Source organism: Mustela erminea, chromosome 7 (genome assembly GCF_009829155.1).
Source record: "Mustela erminea isolate mMusErm1 chromosome 7, mMusErm1.Pri, whole genome shotgun sequence".
NCBI classification, from domain to species: Eukaryota; Metazoa; Chordata; class Mammalia; order Carnivora; family Mustelidae; genus Mustela; species Mustela erminea.
This window is the reverse complement of record NC_045620.1, coordinates 13285117-13309610: the sequence shown is the minus strand read 5'-3', so window position 1 is coordinate 13309610 and position 24494 is coordinate 13285117. Positions and strand designations below refer to the sequence as shown.

General features: G+C 46.6%; 1 protein-coding gene across 1 annotated transcript in view; it reads left to right on the top strand.

Annotated features, from left to right (window-relative positions):
- The window catches only part of EYA2 (EYA transcriptional coactivator and phosphatase 2), a 189616-nt gene that overhangs the window by 115829 nt on the left and 49293 nt on the right, over window positions 1–24494 (top strand). The window contains 1 exon segment of the mRNA XM_032350455.1: window positions 23032–23121. Coding sequence (XP_032206346.1) covers window positions 23032–23121 — 90 coding nt within the window.

Here is a 24494-nt window from a genome sequence, read left to right as displayed (position 1 = left end):
CACTCGGTAGATGTGGATTAAGTCAAGATGAATACAATTTGGAAAGGATTTTCTGAGGAAGTCGGAGATTTCTTTCCCCCACTGGGGGTTAAACCTTGTATTTAAATCTTTGTTTTTCCCCCTCCAGCTCTCTTTTCAGTTAAGTGAAAGGTATTTAGTCTTTGTGGCTAATAAAGAAATGAGGGCTTAGATTGGCCTTCGAGAGAGCGGTGATTATTTTCTTTGTGGGACCGGGGATGGCGACTTTGCGGGCAGCTCCACTCCATCCATTAGGGCCAGAAGCAAGCAAGCGTCTGTGGTTGTCATTCTGGTGGGGGGGTGGGTGAAGAAGAGGTTGGAAACACTTTGAAGGATGTCCTAGAGGTGAATGACAGTTGGAGGGGCTGTGGGCAGGGGGTAGTACCCTTTATAGAGTTAATCCCCTGTAATAGCGCTTCCTTGAGCAAGTGGGTCTCCATGCCAAGTGCCTCTGCTTATGTATTTTAGGGCATTAAAGGATTATTTCCAACATAAAATATATTTTAGAGATGGTTTGGGGTTGTCAGAAAAGTGCTCATTAGCAGGGACTTTCTTTGAAGCCCTGTGCTCTCTGCTGCTTGGAGAGGGGAACCATTTCCTTGTAGAATCAACTTAGGTTGCGGCTTTTCAAGCTGGTTAAGACCCCTGATATTCCGCCCACAAATTTAGCAGATGCCGACCGCTTCCCAAGACTTCTTTCGCCAACTTTTTGTTTTGTTTTGTTGTTCCCTTCTTTAGTTCTACCTTTCCGTGAATGCTGGAGGGAACTGGAAAAAAAAAAAAAAAGTAATAATAATAAGGGGGATTTAAATCTATGCAAAACCTGCAACAGATTGTTGGTTGGGCTCGAGTGAGAAGCTCTTTGTCTTCTGTAAATATAGGGGTTGGTGCTCACAATGATAAGGCATGAAAAAAAATCCCAGGCACCCTGCGAACCTAAATAATGGGAACAATTTTCCCTTATGCTTAACTAGCAGGTTGAGAAGCAGCCTTCCCCCTCGCCCCACTGCACTTTTATGGTACTTATTTTCCAACAATAGGGCTCTTGAGCTGTTCTAAGATCGCTGGAGTTGCTGTGAGCTTCTGGGGATGAGGGTGTCACTCGGTGAATGGCAGGAAGGTGTCAGCGCGGTTGTGTTGGGGGTTGACTTTGACGGGGAATTAGGAGGCTCCCCCCACCCTGCCTGTTCCCCCACTTCCTCTGTGAATGAGTAAACTTATAGGTACTTCTGATGGCCGAGGCGGAATGCTCTGACCCAAGTCCCCCCACGCGACCTAGTTCAAAGTAGAAATATGCAGTTGTAGAATTTCTTTGGAAATGTCCATCAACGGATGAATGGATAAACACATCTTGGGATGTTTGTTCGTACAATAGAATGTTTTTCAGCTATAAAAATGCATGGTGTGCTGATCTGTGCTACGACACGGACAGACCCTAAAAACGTTGCACTACGTGTAAGAAGCCCAATGCAAACATCGTGCGTTGTGTGGTTCCATTTCTACAAAACATCCAGAATCTGTAAATCCAAACTGACAGAACACAGACAGGGGGGTTACCAGGGCCTGGGGGGAATGGACGGACAGGGAGCAACAGCCTTGTGGGTATGGGGTTTTCTTTTGAGCTGATGAAAATATGTAGGAACGAGAGAGGGGTTTGCTCATCTGTAAAATCGTAATAATATTCCTGCCCCCCAGACCTCAAAAGACCATTTGAGAAGTTGGTTTTGTTTTTTGTTTTTTGTTTTTTTAATAATTTCTTCATCAGGTTTTGGGGTCAAGGTAACACTGACCTTATAAAATGAGTTGGGAGGCATCATATTCTGTTTTCTGGAAGAGACTATGGAGAATTGATGCTAATTTTTCTTGAACTGTTTGGTAGAATTCTCCAGTGAAACCATGTGGACCTGAGATTCTGTTCTTCAGGAGGTTTTTAACCATGACTTCGATCCCTTTAATGCTTGCTGCTAGTTCACCCTGGGCGAGTTTTGGGAGTTTGTGGTTTTCGAGGAATTGGTTCATTTCGTTTGTTGTCAAATTTATGTGTGTAAAAGCTTAAAAAAAAATTTACTTTTATGGTGACTTTCAGTTTGTAGCATATAACCATACCCAAGAGCCTTCAAGTATAGGGATAAAATCCCTCCCCCCGTATACCTGATACTGGGTCATGAGTCATCCCCTTGGTCCTCAAGACAAACCCACAAAGGCAGAGGGGGTGATCCCCATTCTACCCAGAAGGACACTGCCCCAGAATGCCAAGCTAGTGTCAGAGAAGCAGTCAGACCCAAGAGCTCCAAAGGCCATTCTGAGTGCCAAGGCCACCAGAGCACACGACAGCCAATCACAAGGCGCCCACTTCTCGGACCAGTGTTCAGACCTTCACTCCAACCCAGTTCTTCCCTATTCTAGACACCATGCTGGGGAAGGTAAGGGGTCCGCAGGCCACAAGTGACTCTCAACCATATTTTTTGTTACATTTTTTAACTTAGTTGCCAGTATTTAAAATTGGGAGATTTCACGGGGCCCCTGGGTGACTCTGTTGATCGAGCCTCCAAATATTGGTTTTGGCTCAGGTTGTGAGATCAAACCCCACGCTCAGCAGGGAATCTGCTTGAGATTCTCTCTCCCTCCCTCTGCCCCTCCCCCTGCTCATGTGTGCACCTGCACACTCTCTCTCTCAAGTAAATAAATAAATAAATCTTTTTAAAAAATAAAATTGGGAGATTTCACATAAAAATTCAGATTTCTGGGTTCTCTTTAAAAAAAATCAGAAGGTCTGGCCATGAGGCACCCACAGTCCCCAATGGCATCACTTGGCTGGAGCTGCCCCACTCAGTGGGGCCGGGGGGCTCCAGATTGCCACAGTCCCCACTACCCCCTATTGCCAAGGGCCAGGTATCAGTCATCATTACTCTCCCTTGCACTGTTGTCTTTCTAGGAAGAGTCAAGAGGAAAGTTAAATATTTCTTGCAGCAGGAGTTAGAGAAGGGCAGACAGCAAGGCTCTGTTACACCCAGCCCATTCTGTTCATTTGTGTGAGCTGCTTAGTCCCTGTCAATCTGGCTGTCTTTGGTGCCTCATGTACAGAATGAAGCCCAAATTCTGCGGGCCAGCTTCCAGACCCTTCTAGATCCTTTCATCTCCAGCTCTGAGATTCTCAAGTTTATATTTTAGGCTGCAGCTTTGCAGTTACACCAAGAAACTCTGGACCTTTATTTATGCTGTTCCCTCCAGCAGGATTGCTGTTCTCACTTGCCACCCATTTGCCCAGCTAATTCTCACTTAGCCTTCAGGTCTTATCCCGGATGTCTCCACCTCCAGGAAGCTTTCCTTGACTGTCCAGGGTTAGGCATCCTTCCTGTGTGCTCCCTTAACACCCTGCACTTGCCCTCTTACAGCATTTATCACTAGATGTTTTATTGCCTCTTTACTTGCCTGTCTCCCCAACTAGACTGTAGCTTCTCAAGTACAGGGATAGTGACTGTGTCTTCAGATCCCCACTTTCTAGCACAGCATGTATCATGTGCCCATAATTGCTGTCAAATCAACTTCCATTCAGTTATAAGTAACAGAAACTCAACTTAAGCTGACAAGCAGAAAAGTAAATTCATTGGCTTTTATAACCAAAACGTTCAGGGCTTTATTGGCTTCAGGTGCGGCTGAATCAAGGGGCTCAAGCAATGTCAGCAGAACTCTGTTTTCTTTCATTTGCAGTGGCAAAAATGTCCCCCTAGCAGCACAAGACCAACATCCTGCCAGCTCAGTAACCCCAGTAAACAGAGACTACCTCTTTCCCAGTAGTTCTGGCTAAGTCCCAGACAAGGTTCTTCTTGACCTGGCTGGAACCAGTCACCCTGGTGGTAGGGTCAGCTTCCTCGTAACTACACAGATAGATGTGCAGAAAATCAGACTCCCTGAAAAACACTTAAAACAATGCTGTTATTAGGAGGTGGACTGGACGCTATGCAGACAAGAACAGCAAACACTCTCTTCCACATGCATGTTAGAAGCCACATGGAAGCCAAAAGCCTGCATGGTCTTACCTGGCATGTAATAGGTGTTCATTAAACGTTTGAAGATGAAATGTAATCTGGCCAGTTACCAGGGTCCATGCCCTTACATGTGGCCCTAAGGGGTCTGGTCTGTTACCTCTATGCCCTCTTCTTGTACTCCTCTCCTCCCCCACCCTGACCCAGCCACACTGGCCTCCTGACCTGCCAGACACACGCCCACCTCAGGACCTTTGAACACTCGGTTCCCTCTATCTGAGATGCTCCTCTTCCCACATGGCTTCCTCCCTCTCCCCCTGAAAAATCTTTTGAAATGCCACCATCTCAGCAAATACTTCCTTAACCATTCTATGAAATTGCCACACCTCCTAGACAGCCCACATACATGACACCGATTCTTTGCCATATTTTTTTTCTGTAGTGTTTTCCACCACCTGGCAGAAGTGCGGAATGTGCACTGCTCAACTCCAGGAGGCACCACTTTCATGGTGGTCTATGTGAACGGTCCCCCTGGAGTTATGCAGTGCACAACCTGTGCGGCCATACATACCATCCCTGCCATCAGACATACTGCAAATCTTGCTTTACTCATTTATATGACTGTTTTGTTTGCTGATGTATCTCAATGCCTGGAACAGTGCCTGACACATAAAAGACACTCAGTAAATATTTGTAGAATAAATGAAAGGATGGGTGAATGAATTTCTGTTGCTCTCAACAACGCTGCACCTTGTCAGCTAAGGTGAAGTGTGAGGAAAGAGGAGTCCTGTGTCCTGATGGATGTCTATGAGCCACATGCAGTGACCTCTAGCTCCTTCTCAGAACCCTTCTTAGATGCTGGGAGTCCAACCGACAATATGCTGAGCGCTCTGACACCATTTTAGAGGAAATTGATTTTGCTACTGGAAATGATCGTTAGTTCTCACCTATGCTCCTCCCATTCTTTAGGTTCCCTGGTAGGGGGGTTAGAGGACCCTTGACGCTGTTCATCATACCATGACACACCATCAGTGTTTGTAAGTTGTTTCACTTCTCTGCAGACTGAACCCAGGCCAGTATCGCCTTGTGCCAAACCCCCTCACTTGCCTGATCCTCAACGCAGAGAGACCTCTGGGCTGAGAGACGACGGTCCAAGCAGCCACATCCTCTAGAGCTAAGTGACAGGGGAGGAAAGGATGGGATTGGAGCAGACCATCCTGGAGCTGAGTTCCATCTGTTAGGACGGTGGGGATTCGCTGAGCCCCAGACCTCCATTGTGAAATGGGTATAATAACAATACCTACCTCCCTGGCTTTTTGGCTGGATAGGATGGCATAGTGCTAGGAAGGCAGCCCAGGTGATCAATTCTGGATATGAATCAGAGGGCCTCACCTGATTATTCCACCTGGCTCTCTCCTCCCTCTCCCACTTAATGAACTCACTCCACAGCCTTCTTTCTGTTCTCTTACATACAGAGCTTGTTCCTGCCTCATGGCCTTTGCACTTCCTGTTCCTGCTACATAAGCATCCTGCGGCCAGCTCCTTTGTTTCACTAGGGTCTTTGTCCCTGTGTTAGAGCCTCAGAGAGAGCTTGCCTGCCCACCACAACTCTAGTAGCCTTCCCCCAAACACACCTACACACAGTCCATCTTCTTGCTCTCTCTGCTTCTCTCTTCATGTTTCATTTTCTTCATCTTCATGTTTCATGTTCATCTTCATGTTTCATTTTCTTCAGAAACATGTCCCTAGCTGAAATGGAATGTTTTTTATTTATCGTGGCCCTCCCCCTCCCCTAGAATGTGGGCTCTTTGCAACAAGGGACATTCACTGTCAGAGAACAAAGAGACACTATAGCATTGTGCTTGACCACAAGAGTTGGTGAACTCTATCCATCTCACGGGCCAAAGCTGGCCTGCCACCTGTTTCTTTTTTAATAAAGTTTTATTAGAACACAGGCGTGCTCAACCATTTACATATTGCTTTTGTGCTGCAACAGCAGAGTTGAGTAGTGGTGGAGACCATCTGGGCCACAGAGCCTAAAACACTGGCCCTTTATAGAAAAGTTCACCTGGTCTAGAAAATTTCGCCTCTGGTCTAGAACCTGGGCTCTTAAGCCAGACCGCTCAAGTTCAAAGCCTATTCTGTTCCCTAGCCATATGACCTCAGTCAAGCCATTTTGCCTCTCTGGGCCTCAGTTTCTACCTCTGCAGCATGGGTGTAGTATCAGTAGCAGCTCAACATCCCTGGGGGAGGTATTCAGTGAGTTAATACTTGGGAAGTGCTTGGAACTGAGCCTGCTATGTAGCAAACGGTCTTTGTAGGGTAAATGAATAATAAATATCATAATAACTAACAATAAGTGAAGAAATAAATGTCTTTTGAAGAACCAAGTCCTCAGAAGCACATTGCTGATTGTGTAAGTATGTCCTCTCAGGGCATGATAAGCCCGAGTAGCGTGATCCAGGCAAATAACGAGAAGCCGAAGACTCCCGGCGTTGAGGGCGCGTCAGTGTTGGGTGGAAGCAGTGGGTACTTGGTGGGCGGCAGGCCCGGTTCTAAGCACTTATGTGAACTTTCAAAAATGCACTGGTCTCCTGTGCCATCAAGTGGCCCTTGGTGCTGGACAGTGACTCCCTTAGCATAGGTAACCATCTCCTGGGATCTGTCTAGAACTTTCCCGATCTTAGCACTCAAAGTCCAAAGTCCCAGGAAATCCCTCAATGTGGGCAAATCAGGACAGTGGGGCCCCCTGCCCCACATCCAGATCTACTTACTTCTGGTTTTTTGTTTTTGGGGGGGGGTTCTTGCCTTTGAATTTACACCTTCAAAAAGTGCTTTAAAAGCTGCCAGATACCTCCAGCTGAAAGAACATTTTTTGAAGGCTATAAACAAATTGAAGAGTCTGAGTTGTCGGTTAAAACTCCCAAAGAGGAGCCAGCTTAGACATCTTTGTTTGTTCTTTTCGATTTGAACAGGATTTTATCATTTGCAGTCGGCTTGGCTCTTTTGTGACTCAGTGGTGAAGGGATTTATCCTACAGTTTTTTTGGTAACGGTCTCGTTAGGATAAATAGACCCATTTGCTGAGCTAAGAAGTTTTTTCTCTTTTCTGTGTTCTCCTGTGAAACTGCCAAAGAAGCCAAGTTGTTGGGTGTTTTTTTTTTTAACTTCACTGTTTAAACATGTGAATCAAACTATTTTTTCTTTACAACCATCATTTTCTTGTCTTCCTCTTTTAAACAAGCTGATCTGTTTTCCAGGAGTTTCCAAGTAATTAAACCCAATTAAAATCATTAAATTCTTTCTTTTAATGACAACTTTATTATTAAAAGCAAACCACAAGGAGGAGATTTAACTGGCAAAGCCCTCCATTGTGTGCTAATCCGTCCCTAACCTCTGGCTGACACTTCCACGAGATAAACCCCACAGAAGAGTGAGGCTGCTTTAATGAATAGCTTTAATTAATACTTTTCTTCCTTGTGGCAGCATAATTATTTGTTCAGCTTGTAAACAGCTACTTGGCAGTGATTTCTTTAAAGGCCCAGTTGGCTTGCATGGTGTGATGGCTTTGATTGGTTTTGTGTGTTTGTGTGGCTTTTTTTTTTCTTTTTCTTTTTTTTTCCTTAAAAGAAGGGGAGAGTTTCCAGAATAGGTGCAGGAGCACGTTGTCCTGAAACCTGGGGTGTCAGGGTGATCCACAGAGAAGAAAAGCAGGGCCAGCGCAGGTGGCGGGCTGCCTATATTTTCAAGAACCGTCTCCAGAGTGGGCAGGTCTGCAAGCCCGGGCAGGGTCCCCGCCAGACACAAGCCCGGCGAGTGGCAGTCGGGGTGCTAAGAGGAGGGAGGGCAGGGAACTGCAAAACGCCAGGCCAGCCTCCCACCCCGTGTCTCCCCTGGCCTTCCCTTCGGGTGACAGCAGAGGTGATGCTGGGTGTGGCCAGAGAGGCCCCAGAGGAGCGAGTCTGTGAATAAGAGTGACGAGCCCACAGGCCGCGTGTGTCCCCAGCCTGGCACCCCTCTCAGGTGCTCTCCGTGTGTCTGCTCACTGACTTATCGTCGCTCGGGGCAGGTGCTGGAGTTACCCCCACCTCCCACGGACAGGAAACGGGCCCACGACGTGCCCACAGTCACACACGTTCTGCGGGCCTAGGGCAGAGCCCAGGTGCGCCGGCAGGTGTCAGGCTGCAGCGGTGGTTCTGAGCCACTAGGTCACACTGCCCCTGGGGATACAAAAGTGGCACCTTTCACTCAGCTGGGTGGGAGATTTAGGTGTGAGTTTTGTTTTTTTTTTTTTTTTTAATTTTATTTCATCACTCAGGAAGCAAACTTCATTAATAAGGGTGCTCACTCTACAAACACAATGCTCATTGACACTAAGGATGAGGCCTGTCTTTTTTTTTTTAAGATTTTATTTATTTATTTGACAGACAGAGATCACAAGTAGGCAGAGAGGCAGAGAGAGAGAGGAGGAAGCAGGCTCCCTGCTGAGCAAAGAGCCCGATGCCGGGCTCGATCCCAGGACCCTGACCTGAGCCGAAGGCAAAGGCTTTAACCCACTGAGCCACCCACGTGCCCCCGCCCGTCATTATTTTTTAATGATTTAGAGCAGTGGTTCTCTGCCAAGGGTAATGTTGTCTCCCAGGACCCCGTGACAAAGTCTGGAGGCATTTTTGGTTGTCACAACTGGCAGGGGGCTGGGGGAGGCGGGGCACCCGCGCACCACAAGCACCTGGTGGGGAGAGGAGGCCGGGGTGCTCCCACGTACCCTGCAATGGCCAGGACGCCTGCCATGACAAAGAATGATCTAGATTAAATGTCAACAGTGCCAAGGATAAAAAAAACCCTGATCTGTGGAATCCTCAATTTTTTTATTCTAGAGATATTTTGTAAACATGCAAAAGTAATTATTTTTCTTTTAAGATTTTATTTATTTATTTGACACAAGCAGGGGTAGTGGCAAGCAGAAGGAATTGGAGAAGCAGGAACTGGAGGAGCAGGGAGCCCAATGCGGGGCTCGATCCCCAGACCCTGGGATCACGACCTGAGCCAAAGGCAGACACTTAACCAACTGAGCCACGCAGGTGCCCCACAAATTACCCGCCCTTAATAGGTGGCTTCATTTACATTGTTTTTAATTGGTTAGCTACATTAATTAGTTATCATGGTGATCTTGACTGTTGACCATGCCCCTGAAGCTTTTCCAAAACACACGTTAGGGGCTAAAAGTTCTTAACCAAACATTAGCTAGTAAAGAACCTTGCATGAGTATCTGAAGACCCCTTCCCAAGTCCCCAGACACCAACCTTGATTTGTGACACAAGTTTCTTTAAGAAAATGCCTCATGAGGAGCATAAAGCAGGGTTAACTCATTTCACCATCCAAGAAGCTTCGTACTAAGTGTTCAGAAATCCCCAGGTGCCTCTTTCAAGCCACCAGGACTCCCGCACCCTGGGAGCATCCAAACTGTGTCTGGAGCAGAAAAGGTAAGCAGACAGTCCAGGACGGCTTGCCTCTGGGACTGGTTCTGCTCAGAGACTGGAACTGGGTTTAACACTTAGGATGTCAGACTCTCAGCTGCTCGGAGCAAAGACAGGACTTTCCAGTCCTCATGTCCAAGGACCAATCATGGCGTTCCAGCAGAGATGCCCTGGTTAGGAGGAAAGAGATGTCACTGGGACTCACCGACCGTGGATCACTGTGAGAACAAGGCAGTGTGCACAGGGTTGTTTTTTGTGCAATTGTTGGATGGCCAGCTTCTGAAAAATACTTTCAGAAGCACTGCATTTGACAACCATTAGTGGATCTAAAGAGACCCAAGGGGGCACCTGGATGGCTCAGTTGGTTAAGGGACAGCCTTCGGCTTGGGTTGTGGTCCTGGAGTCCTGGGATCGAGTCCTACATCGGGCTCCCTGCTCGACGGGGAGTCTGCTTCTCCCTCTGACCTCTCTCCTCTCATGCTTTCTCTCTCTCTCTCTCTCAAATAAATAAATAAAATCTCTAAAAGAAAAAAAAATTGAAAGAGACCTTAAAGTCAGTGACCGAAATGAGTCTTTCTACCGCATATCTCCTTTCTGACTTCCACAAGGACATCCTAAAAAGTTATGGGCTGCCAATAAGTGGGGGAAAGGCTGGGCAAAAGAAGGATTCGGAGACCTTCGGGGTGGCTAAAGCGATCTGATTTCCAGCCTCAGCCAAGGTGTCTGGTTCCCGCAGCCTGGCCTGGGAGGCAGGGAGGAGGCAGCTGAGAAATGAGGGATTTACCGGGGGCGGGGGGCGGGGGGTGGGGGGACCACTTCTCGTTTCCATATCAAGTCCAGGAAATGAAAGGCACAAATGCTCAGAGCCAATAAGGGGACATCCTTTCCCACCCCTGGGCCCTCCTTTTATCCTCTCAGAAGCCCAGCAGTTATTAGAAAGGCGAGCCAGCCTGAGACCTGGGGAAAGAGGCGGGGCAGCGGCCTGTCATTTCTCCCAACTTTGCAAGTGCAATTTAATTAAACGAACCATTTATTTCATTAAAAGTAGAGATCTACAGTTTTAAACCAGGCATTTGCAAAAAGAAAAACCTCGTTACAATCTGCCTTAAGCCTCCTCTCCCAAATAAAATACTTTGTGCTGTTAGTTCCTGTGAAGACGTAGTCCACGAGGAAACTGGGTAAGATTTTGGTTTCTTAGATAGTCACGAGTTTGCAGCCCAGCTCTGCCCCTTACAAGTAGCATGACCCTGGACAAGTCACTTCATGACTTTACATCTTGATTTTAAAGTAAAACAGAAAAAAGAAGATTCAAAGGGGAAATGTATTAATGTCAGTGAAATTCACAAATGCTGAGACATCCATTTAAAAAATACTTACCTGGGCACCTGGGTGGCTCAGTGTGTTAAAACCTCTGCCTTTGGCTCGGGTCATGATCCCGGGGTCCTGGGATCGAGTCCCACATTGGGCTCTCTGCTCGGCAAGGAGCCTTCTTCCCCCTCTGTCTCTGCCTGCCTCTCTGTCTACCTGTGATCTCTGTCAAATAAATAAATAAAAATCTTTTGAAAAATAAAAAATACTTACCTGGAGCAACTGCTGTTTACTGGGCTGTGTTCCAGCCTCAGGGGCCATGGCAGTAGCTCTCCCAGAGCTTGCCTTCTGGTTGAGGGAGAAACACCAAAAATCATAAATAAGAAAGAACGTTTCAGAACATGCTGAATGCTATGAAAACCTATACCAGGGTGAGGGAGGGACGTAGAGTGAACGTGGTTGGCATCCGGGTTAGATGGCATGATCAGAGAAGGCCTGTCTGATACTGAAAGTGGGAACCAGATGTCATGAAGGAACCAGCCATGAAAGCACCTGGGGGAAGGAAATTCCAGCCACAGGGAACAGCAAGTGCAAAGGCCCTGAGGCCAGAGCGGGTTTGGCAAGTTGAGGGAGCAGAGAGCTGGGTTGGAGAGAAGTCGATGGTGGCTGCTAAGAGATGTTAGCTTTACTCAGAGGGCCAGGGGAAGTTAGTGGATTTTAAATGAGGAAAAACAGTTCTGACTTTTGTCTTAAAAAGAGTACTCTGGCCGCCTCATAGACCCCAGATCTGGGCGAGAAGGGAAGCAAACTCTATATGTAGCCCAGCACACAGACACAGTTATTCTCTTCCTCCCACACATCTCCCTCTCTTGGTGAGAGACTAAAGACCTCAGGGAGGGGCACCTGGCTGGCTCAGTGGGTTAAAGCCTCCGCCTTCGGCTCAGGTCATGATCTCCGGGTCCTGATATCGAGCCCCACGTCAGGATCTCTGCTTAGCGGGGAGCCTGCTTCCCCCTCTCTCTCTGCCTGCCTCTCTGCCTACTTGTGATCTCTCTCCGTCAAACAAATAAATAAAATCTTAAAAAAAATAAATAAAGGCCCCTGGGAAATAAGGTAAAGCACTAAGCATGGGGCTTAGCACTTAGCAGGCACTCAATAACCAGGAGAGCTATAATAATGAGTCTGCTTATTTGGAGGAAGCGTGTCTTAATCCCTCGCTTTTGAAGCAAGCGGGGAAATCGAAGTGTAAGGACAAAGTGAAAACTGAAGTCCTGTGGCAAACAGGGACATTTGGGAACTACAGCCACATGGGCTCTGTTCCCTCCCTCCCGGCGCCAGAGAGTGACCTGCCCTGAAACACATTGCAGTGACTTAGGGGCTGGGCCCAAGGACCCAGGGGGCATCCTACAGGACCAGCCAGAGAGTTCTTGGCTTTGTGCAGGACAGGAATCTAATACAGCCAGGAAGAAGAGAGCCCCGTTGACTGAATAGCGTGAGAGAAAAGAGTAGAGCAGACAGGGTGTCTGGGAGACTCCGAAAAGGAGAGGTGAGTCTCCCTGCCACTTGGGGTTAGGGGACTACACTGGACAAGGGTCCGGGATAGATGTTCCTTCAGGAATCCAGGGTAAGGTCCCATCTGGGTGAACAATAGGTGTTATTCCCTAAACCACCCAAGGCAGGGGTGTTGATGCCGATGTCAAATGCGGTTTGTTCGAAACGAATGTCTTCGAGCTCGGGATCCGGTTCTTACATGTTTTCAGGTGTTTGGGGGCCTAGGACGAAACTCTGAGAATGATTCACTCTCTTGCTTCCCCCTTGAGACGGGGACGTCACTTCTTTGGTTGACTCAGATGCAAGGTGAAATGTAGAACAGGAGTAAACGGGGCCTAGCAGAGAAGCAGCAGAGAGAGAGAGAGAGAGAGAGAGCGCGCCTTTCTGAACTGCTCCCCTATCTTGGTAGGGGACAGTCGACAGAGTGCACTTGGCCTCTGGATTTGAGTCACTACTTCGCCTCCAGATTTTCCTAAAGCAGATTTCAACTTAATCACCCCATCGAAAGCCCCTTTTTCATTTTTAAAAAAATTTTTTAAAGCCCCCTTTAAAGTAAATAACTTAAAATGCCCCATTTACTACACTGAAATGAAAACCTAAATAATACAGCCCACCCACTCAAAACATTAAAAAAAAAAAGCATATAGTATCGTGAATGTAACATAATGAAAAGAAATAAAAGAAAAAACATTTTTAATATCTATTTCAATATGTAAACACCCAGGCCTGACCACAATAGGAGACACAGTGAAGGAATGTGGTACGTGTACCTGCTTCTCATTAAAAAGATTTGCATTTAAGAGAGGAAAAGCCAGAGCCATTCTGAAGGAGTGGAACTGGGTGTTTATGGAGTTTCTGTCACATCAGCATGACTGGTTAAATCAGTGGCCATTGGGATTGAACTCAACCTCTAGGGGTCAGGGAGTGGAGCGGAAAGTTCAACCCTCTAATCCCTTGTTGGTTTCCCTGGCAACCAGCCCCCATCTTTTTAAGATTTTATTTATTTATTTGACAGAAGAAGAGATTACAAGCCGGGGTAGCAGGGAAGGGAGAAGCAGGCAGGGAGCCCAATGCTGGGCTTGATCTCAAGACCCTGGGGTAATGACCTGAGCCCAAACCAGGAGCCACCCAAGCATCCCTTCAGGGACTTTGCAAAAGGCATTTCATTAGCATGAACTCGCTGTGGTCCAAAGGGTCTTGATCTGAACAAGACACCCAGTTCACCTTCAGTGCTCTCATCACTTGGGAAATTCCAGGGTTTTAGGAGCTCTGTGCCAGGAAAGGGGACAAAATCCAAATATATATTTCGTATCACACACTCCCAAGTACTACTAATCACCCCACCCCAGCCAATTACTATGACCATGAAAACCACCAGTCCTTCTCCAAGAGCTGGGCCACCTCTGCCGAGAACCACTACCTTAAATCCTGGTACGGGAGACGATGTGCCCAGAAGAGCAGCATTTTGTCATTTCATCTTTGCCTGATGTGGAAGGCAGACCAGTGGCCCCTGAAAGATCTCCACGTCCAGTCCTCAGGACCTGGAACTGTTACCTTCTATGGTAGATGTGATCACGAGGGTCCTTGCAGAGGGAGGCAGGAGATCGGAGCGCAGAGCAGGAGACAGCAGGACAGAAGGAAGGCGTTGAAGCGGAGGCACTGGGCGGGCAGGTGGCCTCCAGCAGCTGAAAAAGGCAGCCCAGGGAGCTCACACCGCTGCTTATCTTCGTGCTTACCTCCCAGCTACAGTGACTGGAACTGATTTGCCATTTATGGCATGATAAAAAACTCGTTTCTCAACTATATGCATTTAAGTTAGAAAAAAGCAGGGAGGGTAGCTGAATTAAAGGAAAATGTTAAGTTAGCCCAGTTGCCCTGCGGTGGGACAAAACTTACAAAGGTGTAACAAGTATGGCCGTGGGTTGGAAGTTACCAGGTTAAACGAGTGCGTGGGAATTTCCAAGAAGGGAAAGTTTTCTGATGGAAGATCCTGGCCCCTTCTGCTTTTTGCTTTATGGTACCCAAGCACCAGGGGTAGGTCATCACACATGCATTATCCTCCAGGATTCCTGGGAGGGACTCGTTGACTGTCTTCAGATGAGGAAACTGAGGCCCAGAAAGTATGAACATCTCATCCAAGGTCATGTCCTTGGGTTTTGGGGGGGTGAGTTTGAACTCAGGTCCCACGAATTGCGTGGTTCATGCTCTCAGCAATTTTTGCTCCATGGAGCTGCTTGTCTGTGGCCACTTGCACGCACACGTTTGAAAATGGAGACAGTTTGGGGTCATCATTTGCAGGAAGCCAGTTGCCTCATTAGTGCTGTGTGAAAGACAGATTGATGCTCTCAGACCAAGATAATTACTGGATCTTGGTTTATATCACCTTGGGAAGGGGTTGTTAAGAGGTGCCATCAGAAGACAAGACATTCAGTCTTTCTAAAGTGCCACGTGGCAGAACTTGATAATGTTGTTAAGATGTGGAGAAACATTTGAGCTTGACCACTGGACACTGGCAATGTTGGAAACACCCAGTTTTGCCCAGACATGGGGAGACAGCCAAGCAGAGTCAAGAATTTTAGATTATAAGTGACAAAAGCTCAACACACATTAGTTTAAGCCAAAAGGGAAAATGTATCTACTCCTATGACCAATATGTCCCAAAGGGGACTTCAGGAACAGTGGGATCCAGCCCCCACATAATTTTGTCTGAACCTATATGCCCTGTCAGGGAGGCTCTGCCAGTGTGGTGACAAAGATGGCTGCCGGCAACTTCCGGCAGAAGTTCTCCCAGCTCGCACCGGGGTTGAGAAGCTGCCACTTTCCCAGCAGTTACAGCTAACGTCCTGGTGCCAATTCTCAGGGGCTTCCATTGGCCACATGACCGACCATCCGTCACAATGGCTCAGCCCAGGCCTGGGTTACGAAATCATCCTGGGAGGCCAATAATGGGTATTATTTTTTGCTAAAAATTAATAACTGCTTATTTATAGAGTTGAAAGTTCATTCCCAGAGAGATTAGGTCTCTGCACAATATCATGCCACTGCCCCTTTACCTCACTAGTCGGTGTTTCCCTCAAGACCACCCCCAGGCTCGATGAGCTGCTAGGAGGACCCACAGGACTCAGAAGAGCTATTATGTTCACAGTTAGAGTTTCTTACAGTGAAAGGACACAGGTTAAAATCAGCAAAGGGAAAAGGCACATGGAAGAAGATCCAGGAGAAAGTAGAGACCACCTTCCAGAATCCTCTCCCAGTGGAGCACAGACGTTCCAGTGACTTCCGCCGGCACTGATCTGACAACACATGCCTGGTGTGGCCAACCACTGGCGCTCATCTGAGCCCTGGTGTCCAGGATCTTACTGGGCTCTGTGCTGTAGGCACACAGCACCTCAGCGACCCAGACTCCAGCCCCCAAAACAAAATCGGGCACTCTCCCTAATTCCATTGTTAGCAGACACCGTCTGATCAACCTGTACTGCACAGCCCAAGGACTCAGAGCTCATCCGTCAGGAGCCGGCCAAGGATCAGTCTTGAAAAGGACCCGCTTAGGAATGCAAAGGGTTCTAGCAACATGGGCCTGCCTAGTTAACCCTTTCCTGACAGACGACCTCCAACGCTTCACAGCAGGGACCCCACAGGAAACCAACCAAATGACTCAGCTCCTGTGGAGACTGCTGGGTGCTGGGCCTGGTCCATCAGGATATCCCAAGGGCGACATCACGCTTCTTTCCAGTCACACAGCTGAATCATGGAAGGTAGACACGTCCTCAGAGCAAAGACACCCTGACAGGCATCATGGCATAACCAGAGGATTGTGGACTATGGTGTCAGATCAGACCTGAGTTCTAGTCCCAAAGCTGCCTCAGGAAGAGAGGCATTTTATACCATGACCCATCTCTGCCCCTCCCCCACCCTCCCTCTGTCTCAAACACACACAAACACACACTCCAACTAAAATAGAAGTTCACCATTACTGGGAATGGCATACTTGGGTATTTGTCATCTATTCTGGGCATTGGCAAACTTTTCCTATAAAGGGGTAATAAGGGGCACTTAGATGGCTCAGTAGGTTGAGCTTTGGGTCAGGTAGTGATCCCGGGGTCCTGGGATTGAGTCCTACATTGTGCTCCCCACTCAGTGGAGAGCCTGCCTCTCTCTCTCCCTCTGCCCCTCTCCCTCACCCCATCCCCACTCATCATCTTGCCCTCTATCTCAGATAGATAGATAGATAATAAATATTTTAGACTTAGGCTAGGCTCTGTAGCAACTATCAGCTCTGCCACTGTAGCACAAAAGCAGCCATAAACATTAAGTGGACAAATGGGCATCACTGTGTTGCAATAAAACTTTATTTACAAAAACAGACCGTGGGCCACAGATTCTCTTATATTTCTTCCATTCTTTTTTTTTCTTTGGTAATTCTGGCCATTAAAGTAAACTTTCAGTAACGATTATAACCAGCACTTTGAAAAAGCCATTTGATTCTTACAACAACCCTGTGTGGTAAGTAAAACCCCATTTTACAGAAGACAGACTGAGGCGGCGTGCTGAAGTTAAGTAATGGTATAAGGTCATCTCACTGGTAAGAGGTGGAATTGGCCTTGGACATAAGCAGTCTGGCTGAGAGCCCACTCTCTTAGTCTCTACTCCAGAGCATTCAAAAAGTGGCTGTTAACATTATCACTTAACCAGCCTCGAAATAACCTTAAGGCCTTCAGTCACCTGAAGTTTCAGGATTAGATTAGGACGAACCCTGCTTTTGTTCAAAGGGTTGTTGTGATGTTGAATAAATAGTGTGCGGATCTCACTTCTTTGAATGAAACATGCATTAAAACCATCTACAACCAAAGCACTACATGCTTAAAAACAGAAAACAGGGTTAGCTCAGAGAAGAGATCTATAGTAGACAGGTAGAGTTACTCATTTAAATGACTGGTTAAAAACTTGGACTCCTTTTGAAATGAAAATGTTGCCTTCTAATAGATAGAGGAATGGGAAGTAGACGTCCAAGAATATGGCTTGAAATGGGGATCTTGTACATTTGGGCATGATGGAGGCTTGGTATTAAACAGCCACTGTTGTCTTAATTAACCCGAATAACATTTGTGTTCAGAGATAGAAACCTCCAAGAATCGTAGGCTGTTTTCTTCATTCGAGTTTGTTTGACATCAGATTAATTTCCTTTGAGGAAAGATTTTCGTTTTCACGCTCTTACTGTATCCCGTCCATCTAGGAGACACAACCGTGCGTGCATCACAAGACAACTGAGTTACCAATCCACAGGGCAGATCTTAGAGCAGCCCAGGTGGAGAAAGTTCCTGCCATCCTCCTCTTGTTAGAGAACTTCACCAGGAAGGCATAATAATTAGATCCCAGAGCTGCGTCCAGGTCCACAGCTCCCAACCTGAGGCAAGGTGTCAAGGCTTTGGAGCCTCCACATCTGCCTCCTGAATGAACGCTCGCACAGCACAGCTCACCACGTCACTCTCAGCGTCCCGTAGAACACGTAGAAAAAATCTGAAGTGCCTTTGATCTGTCCCCTCTCTGGGAGAGAACCACCCCAAACTGTCAATCAAACAAAGATGACGTTCTGTCCACCCAACACCACCTGCCCCCAGCACGGTCCTTTGATGGACAAGTTACAAATAGAAGCCTATTTGGGGGGGGGAAATATCCCTTTTTTCAGTTCTCCTTTCTGGTTTAAATTGATCATTTGTTAAAAACAATCTGGGTGTGCTGTTGCTTATTTAGGAAATGAACCTAAACAAGCTGATGATTTTTTAATCCAAAGAGTATGTCATGATTAAGAGGTGGTTTTCGTACAGTACCACCTGATTTGGGGTGTTCGGGTGTTTTGGGTTTACAGACACAGGTTCTTGGCGTAAGGGTTCGAGGACGTGGCCTGGGGGATTTTGACAATGACCAGTGCTGGTGGAGTGTCTGCTGCATAAACCTCACCGTGACCTCGGGTATGAGAGGGGTCAGAGTGAGTGTGAATGGGTCATTGGCCTGTTTGTAGCTGAAGAACGTGGCGTGAAGGTTTCCCTGTGTGAGGGTTTATTTGACAGGGTGACGGGCTAGATCAGAAAGAGAATCCCCCTCCAACTTGCACAGAGCGACTTTAGCCAACAGACCAAGGCGGTGTGTTTGTGGAGTAAATTAGGAACAGATTGGGCAGGTAGCAAGAGACAAAACCAGGGGCTTTCTGTTGCCCTCACTGTGGATGTGTTTCATGTTAATTACTGTGGAGTCCCCACCCCCCGCCTTTTGTTTCTCAGTCTTTGCAATCCTGGAAAAACATTTTCTACTTGGATAAAGTGGTCTGGCTCAGGGTCACACTTTAATATTACTTAATTCCTGGGACAGTTGGGCTCTTCCAGGCTTTTCTGCCTCTTACAGCTAGTTTATATCAAATTCCTTAAAAAGAGGTCCCACCTACAGAATTCAGAACAATCCCCAGCCAGCATGAAGGCAGATTTTAGGAAAACCTGAAACAATGAGAATTCTCCAGGAGTAGATGAGCATTCTAAAGGTTGCCCTCAGAAACATCTGGGTGTTTTTAACATTTTGTTTGAAATTTTTTTAAAGATTTTATTTTTAAGTCATCTCTGCACCCAACAGGAGCTCAGATCTACAACCCTGAGATCAAGAGTCTCACATTCCACCAACTGAGACAAGTGCCTCAAAATTTTGTTTTAATTTTGATTATATGATAAGTATGTGAATCCCTTCTCTTTCAAAACAACTTAGAATATTCTAGCTCGTGCTAAAGTTTACGTTCATCTTTACCTCGAATTCCTGTCCCCTCCACTGTGCCTTCCAGAAGTAGTTACTGTTCTGACCCTGGGTGTAACCTTCCAGAAATTTATAAATATAAAGTGACTATGGAAAATAGGTAGTAGCATTGTGTGTGTTTCTAGTAAATGCCAGTAACATGCAGTACATAACTTTCAGAAAACTGTTAATTTCACTTGGTATTATTTTTTGACATGTCCCTATTAATATGTGGAGATGTGGTTCATTTCTTTCAATTAAATTTAGTTTTCCACCGAACGAATATACTACATTTTATTTCTCTAGTAACCTTTGGCCAGACAGCTAAATTGTTCAATCTTTGGTATTTACAAATAATTCTGTAATGAAGGACTTTTTACATGTCCCCTGTTCCTCTGCATGGGTTTTTCTCTAGGGAATTACTCAGTATGTTCCCTTTTATTTTTAATTTTGCTTTTTTAATCTAGGAAATCCATGCATAGAGTTTAAAACTCATGTAGATCTACAAAGGAAAGTGTTAGAGGAAACAGCAGTCCCCAGTGGACCCCACACATACCGTTTCTTTCTGCCCACAGGCAACAACTTTCTACCCTTGCCGATTCTTTTGGTACTTACCTCCAAATTTCTAAATAACCTGCTTATGTTATTACTTCTTGATTTTTCAATTCCATTTTAGGCATGCTCCCTGACTTCCCAAACTAGAGGATGAGAATTTAGCTCTCTTTCCTCACCCTGGCCCCCATCACACACATGCAGACTTCCTCCCCACATCCTGCTGCTATCAATAAGATGTCATTTCAGCTGTATCAATATTGAGCACTTGCCGCCTTCTAGCTACACAAAATACTTTTCACAGACAGCCCATCCCATACGCAATAATTGCTTTTCCTGGTTGATGCGCTGGCCTGGGAGCAGACATTTTTCTATATAAATTCTTTCAGCGGATGAGTGTATACGGCAGCTTCTCACTCTCGTCCAGCGCACGAAGCCTGCTCCCCCGTGGTTGGGTGCGCGGCTTCAGAACGTACAATCGCGCAGGGGTGAAATGGTTCAGGGGTGAGTCATGTGTGGAAACATCCCCCACCCCAAGACCATTTCCCGGGTCACACACCAATTCCCTGCTTGACCCAAAACGTTTGCATTCCTCGTTTTTTCTTCATTTCTCGCTGAGTACCCTGCCGCCTTCCAGCCAGGACCCGGAGTGCTAAGCTTTGGCTTCTGGGGCCCTCATGAGGTGTTTCACCGAATTTCTGTGTTCCTGGGCTTGATTCTTCACAGTTGTGTGTGTGAGCTGAGATCACCACCAGCTGCATTTTTCCCCCTTTTTTTTTCAGGGTCAAGAAGGGTTTATGTCGTTAATTATTTATTTTTTATTAGAAGTGAGACAGCCTCCTGGTGAAAAATTCAAGCAGGAAAAGACGTGTATAAGGTCCCCTTCACGCCTCCTGCCCCCACAGCCTTTCCAAGGCCTCTGCACAAGCAGGGCTGCTCTGGGGCTCCATAACCTGAGTTCACATCCCAGCACCCACTAGCTGCGGGGCTTTGAGCAAGTTACCTAATCGTTTTGGGCCTCAGTTTTCTCATCTGTAAAATGGGAAAATAATAATGCACAACTCATAAGTCTTTGTGGGGCCTAATTGAGTTAATTTGTACAGTGGCACAGAGAAAGCACTTAATAGATATTAACCTGGACTATTACCAAGTGTTGTATATCCTTTTAGACCAGTGGTTCTTACCTTGGCCACACATTGAAATTAGGAGGGTGGAGAGATTTCCAAATGTCTGATGCCTGGACTCCCTCCTCAGAAATTCTGATTTTATTGGCCCAGGAGAGGGCCTGAGCATCAGGATTTTTACGTGCTCCCAGTCATTGCAGTGTGCAGCCAGAACTGAGAGCCATCGTGCTGAGTATTTTTCACATGTATCAGTTAGGATAGGTGAGGTTATGCTGCAGTAACAAGCATCTCCAAGACATCTTCCACTTCTCTTTTATAGTATATGCCCGTCCTGGTTTGTTGCAGCTCTGACCCACATCATCTTGTCTCTGGAACATTTAGCCTTGTGAAGTAGGAGGAGAGAGCATGACCAACCATACACTGGCTTTTATTGGGGTTTTTTTTGTTTTTTTGTTTTATTTTTTCAGGGTTCCAAGATTCATTGTTTTTGCACCATGCCCAGTACTCCATCCAATACATGCCCTCCTTAATACCCACCACCAGGCTCACCAACCCCCCCCCACCCTCCCCTCCAGAATGCTCAGTTTGTTTCTCAGAGTCCACAGTGTCTCATGGTTTTTCTCCCCTCTCTGATTTCCCCCAATTCACTTTTCCTTTCCTTCTCCTAATGTCCTCCGTGTTATTCCTTATGCTCCACAAGTAAGTGAAGCCATATGATCATTGACTCTCTCTGTCTGAGTTATTTCACTCAGCGTAATCTCCTCCAGTCCTGTCCATGTTGATACAAAAGTTGGGAATTCATCCTTTCTGATGGAGGCGTACTATTCCATTGTATCTATGGACCATATCTTCTTTATTCATTCATCTGTTGAAGGGCATCTTGGCTCTTTCCACAGTTTGGCAATTGTGGCCATTGTTGCTATGAACATTGGGGTACAGATGGCCCTTTTTTTTCACCACATCTGAATCTTTGGGCTAAATACCCAGTACCATGCACTTGATTTTAAAGCTTCGGACCAGAAATGAAACACAACTTCTGCTCACATATCATTACCCACGCAAGTCACACAGTCGCATCTGAGTCAAACAGGGAGGGTATATTTCAGGGGTCGCCAGACTTTTCCTACAAAGGGCCAGATAGTAAATATTTTAGGCTTTGCAGGACACCTGGTCTCTGTGGCTCCTGCTCTCCTTTGCCTTTAAAGCGCCAAACTTGCCATAGATAACACACTGTTGAAGAATGGAAAAAGTCAGGGGCGCCTGGGTAGCTCGGTTGGTTGAGTGTCCAACTCTTGATTTCCGCTCAGGTTATGACCTCAGGATCATGGGGTCAAGCCCTGCATCGGGCTCCATGCTGGGTGTGGAGCCTGCCAAAGATTCTTTCTCCCTCTTCCCCTCCCCACACTTGCACACACATGCACTCTCTCTCTCTCTCAAAAAATTCTTTTAATGTGGAAATTCATTCCTAGCTTATGAGCCATATGCCAACAAGCAGCAAACCAGATTGGACCCATGGGTGTCGTGTGTCCCCAGTGTGGGTCACCCTCCTACAGGGAGAAGCTCTCCAGGAAGAGACCCCAAATATGGGTGAAGAGTCCCGCAGTCTACCACAGCCTGTGTATAGGGGAGAGGGAGAGAGAAGGGATCCTTTTACTGCACAGTTTTTCCTTCATATCTTGGTGATAGTTTTACATCAGGAACTCCCACATGACTTTGCTTTTTTAATGGCGGCCTAGATTTCCGGGGTAAGGATGGGCCATCATGGGGTTTTGTTTGTGCGCTTGTTTTTATAATTAATCCTCCTGTGAGGTCACCATGATAGTGCACGTATCGGGAGGAGTATGACGACATCCATAGAGACCATAGTAAAGAGACAACCAACATACATGTCGGCTCTCGCGGTGGGTTTTAGACAGTCTGCGCTGCTTCCCTGCAGTCTTCTAGGCCTCCCTGGAAAGGGAAAGGCTTTTGGGGGGGCCTTTTTTCTTGCTGCCATTCCTGGATCTGACAACGCTGAGCACAGTCGCAGTTGCGGGGACATTTGGGGGAGAGGGCTAGTAGAAACTAGGGGCGCCTAGAAGGGAAATCTCGGAAGCCGTCAGGCATCGTCACCCTGACCGCACATGGAGACACAGCTGAGACCACGTGGAAGCCCATCAGGAATGACTCTGACTGCCTGTCAGCAGGGGGATGGGAGAGAGAGGCACCGCCGGCAGGTGACTCTGTCCTTTCTTTCTACCAGGACACCACGACGTCGGTGCGCATCGGCCTGATGATGGAAGAAATGATCTTCAACCTTGCAGATACGCATCTGTTCTTCAACGACCTGGAGGTTTGGCACCCCCCGCCCCGTCCCGCGTCATAGACCCCATGCTTAACGACCTGCGGCAGTTCAGGGGAAGAGATGCGGCCTTCTCTCTTTTCTGCTTTTCCTTTCTCCTTTGGAGGCTAGAAACTTTTGCTGACAACCCCCAAGAAGGCACAACGCTGTGGCCAGCGACAGTTTATTGAAAACACACTTGGCCAGCTGAGCGCCACAGCTGCCCCATGAGGCCAGTGGGCTTCTCGCCACTCTGGCGGCGATGACCACTGGCGGTTTCGCTAATCCAATTAAGGCCATGCGGTCGCTTCCTCCTGAAACTTACTATTTAATAAGTTTATTGAGGCAAATTAGTACAGATCCTCCTGGGTCAGTAATAATTAGCAGTGGGCCAGGATGGAAGCTTTTAAAAACAATTTACATTCCCCTGAAAACACGTTTTACAGAGAGAGAGAGCAAGCAGAGGGACTGGTGCTTATTTAGTGTCTGCTTCTGTGCCCGAAGCAAGTAGCAAAAGAGATAGGAAAGGGGAAGGAGGTAGCATCAGAAATGAATTTAACTCCTTTGTTTATATCCAGCCTGTGGCAGAAAGATTTGAGAAGGATTTCAAATGGAAAACATATTTAAAATTGAATTATTAAAGCAAAGCAAAGGAATAGAAAGCTAAGTTAATTAATAAGGGTAAAGCACTGTACCAAAAAATCTAGCTGAGGCCAACTCCTGCAGTGAAGTTCAGAGTTAATCTCTCTGAGCTCCCTAGTAGCCAGAGCAAGGAGGGAAATACAATGCATGACTTACCTCTGATGAAAGAGCAAGCAGCTTTCTACAAGGTGAGAAGGGGTTTGGTGTGGCTTTGTTGTTGTTGTTGTTGTTTTGGCTGATAAGAGGATTAACTGAGGGATCAAATGGCTTTGCAAATTGTATTTGTGTTTTTGGTTTACCAGATTGAAAAATGAAGGTAACTTAAAATTATCCTGTGTATGAAAGAACATCCCAGTTTATCTTAGCAGGAATATTTCTTCCTGGAATCAAAAATCCCTGGGACTAGCCTGTGAAGTAGAAATATGAAGGCTCTGAATTCAGATCTAGCCTGGTTGGCCCCGAGCATGAGTAATACGTATCATCAGGAAGGTTTTCGTTCCCTCACCACCTCCCCTCCAGCAGCCCTGTTTGTTTCCTATGATTAAGAGTCTCTTACAGTTTGTCTTTCTCTCTGATTTCATCTTCTTATTTTTCCCTCCCTTCCCCTATGATCCTGTGTTTTTGTTTCTTAAGTTCCACACATGAGTGAGATCATGTGATAATTGTCTTTCTCTGATTGACTTATTTCGCTCAGTGTAATACCTTCTAGTTCCATCCACGTCATTGCAAATGGCAAGATTTCA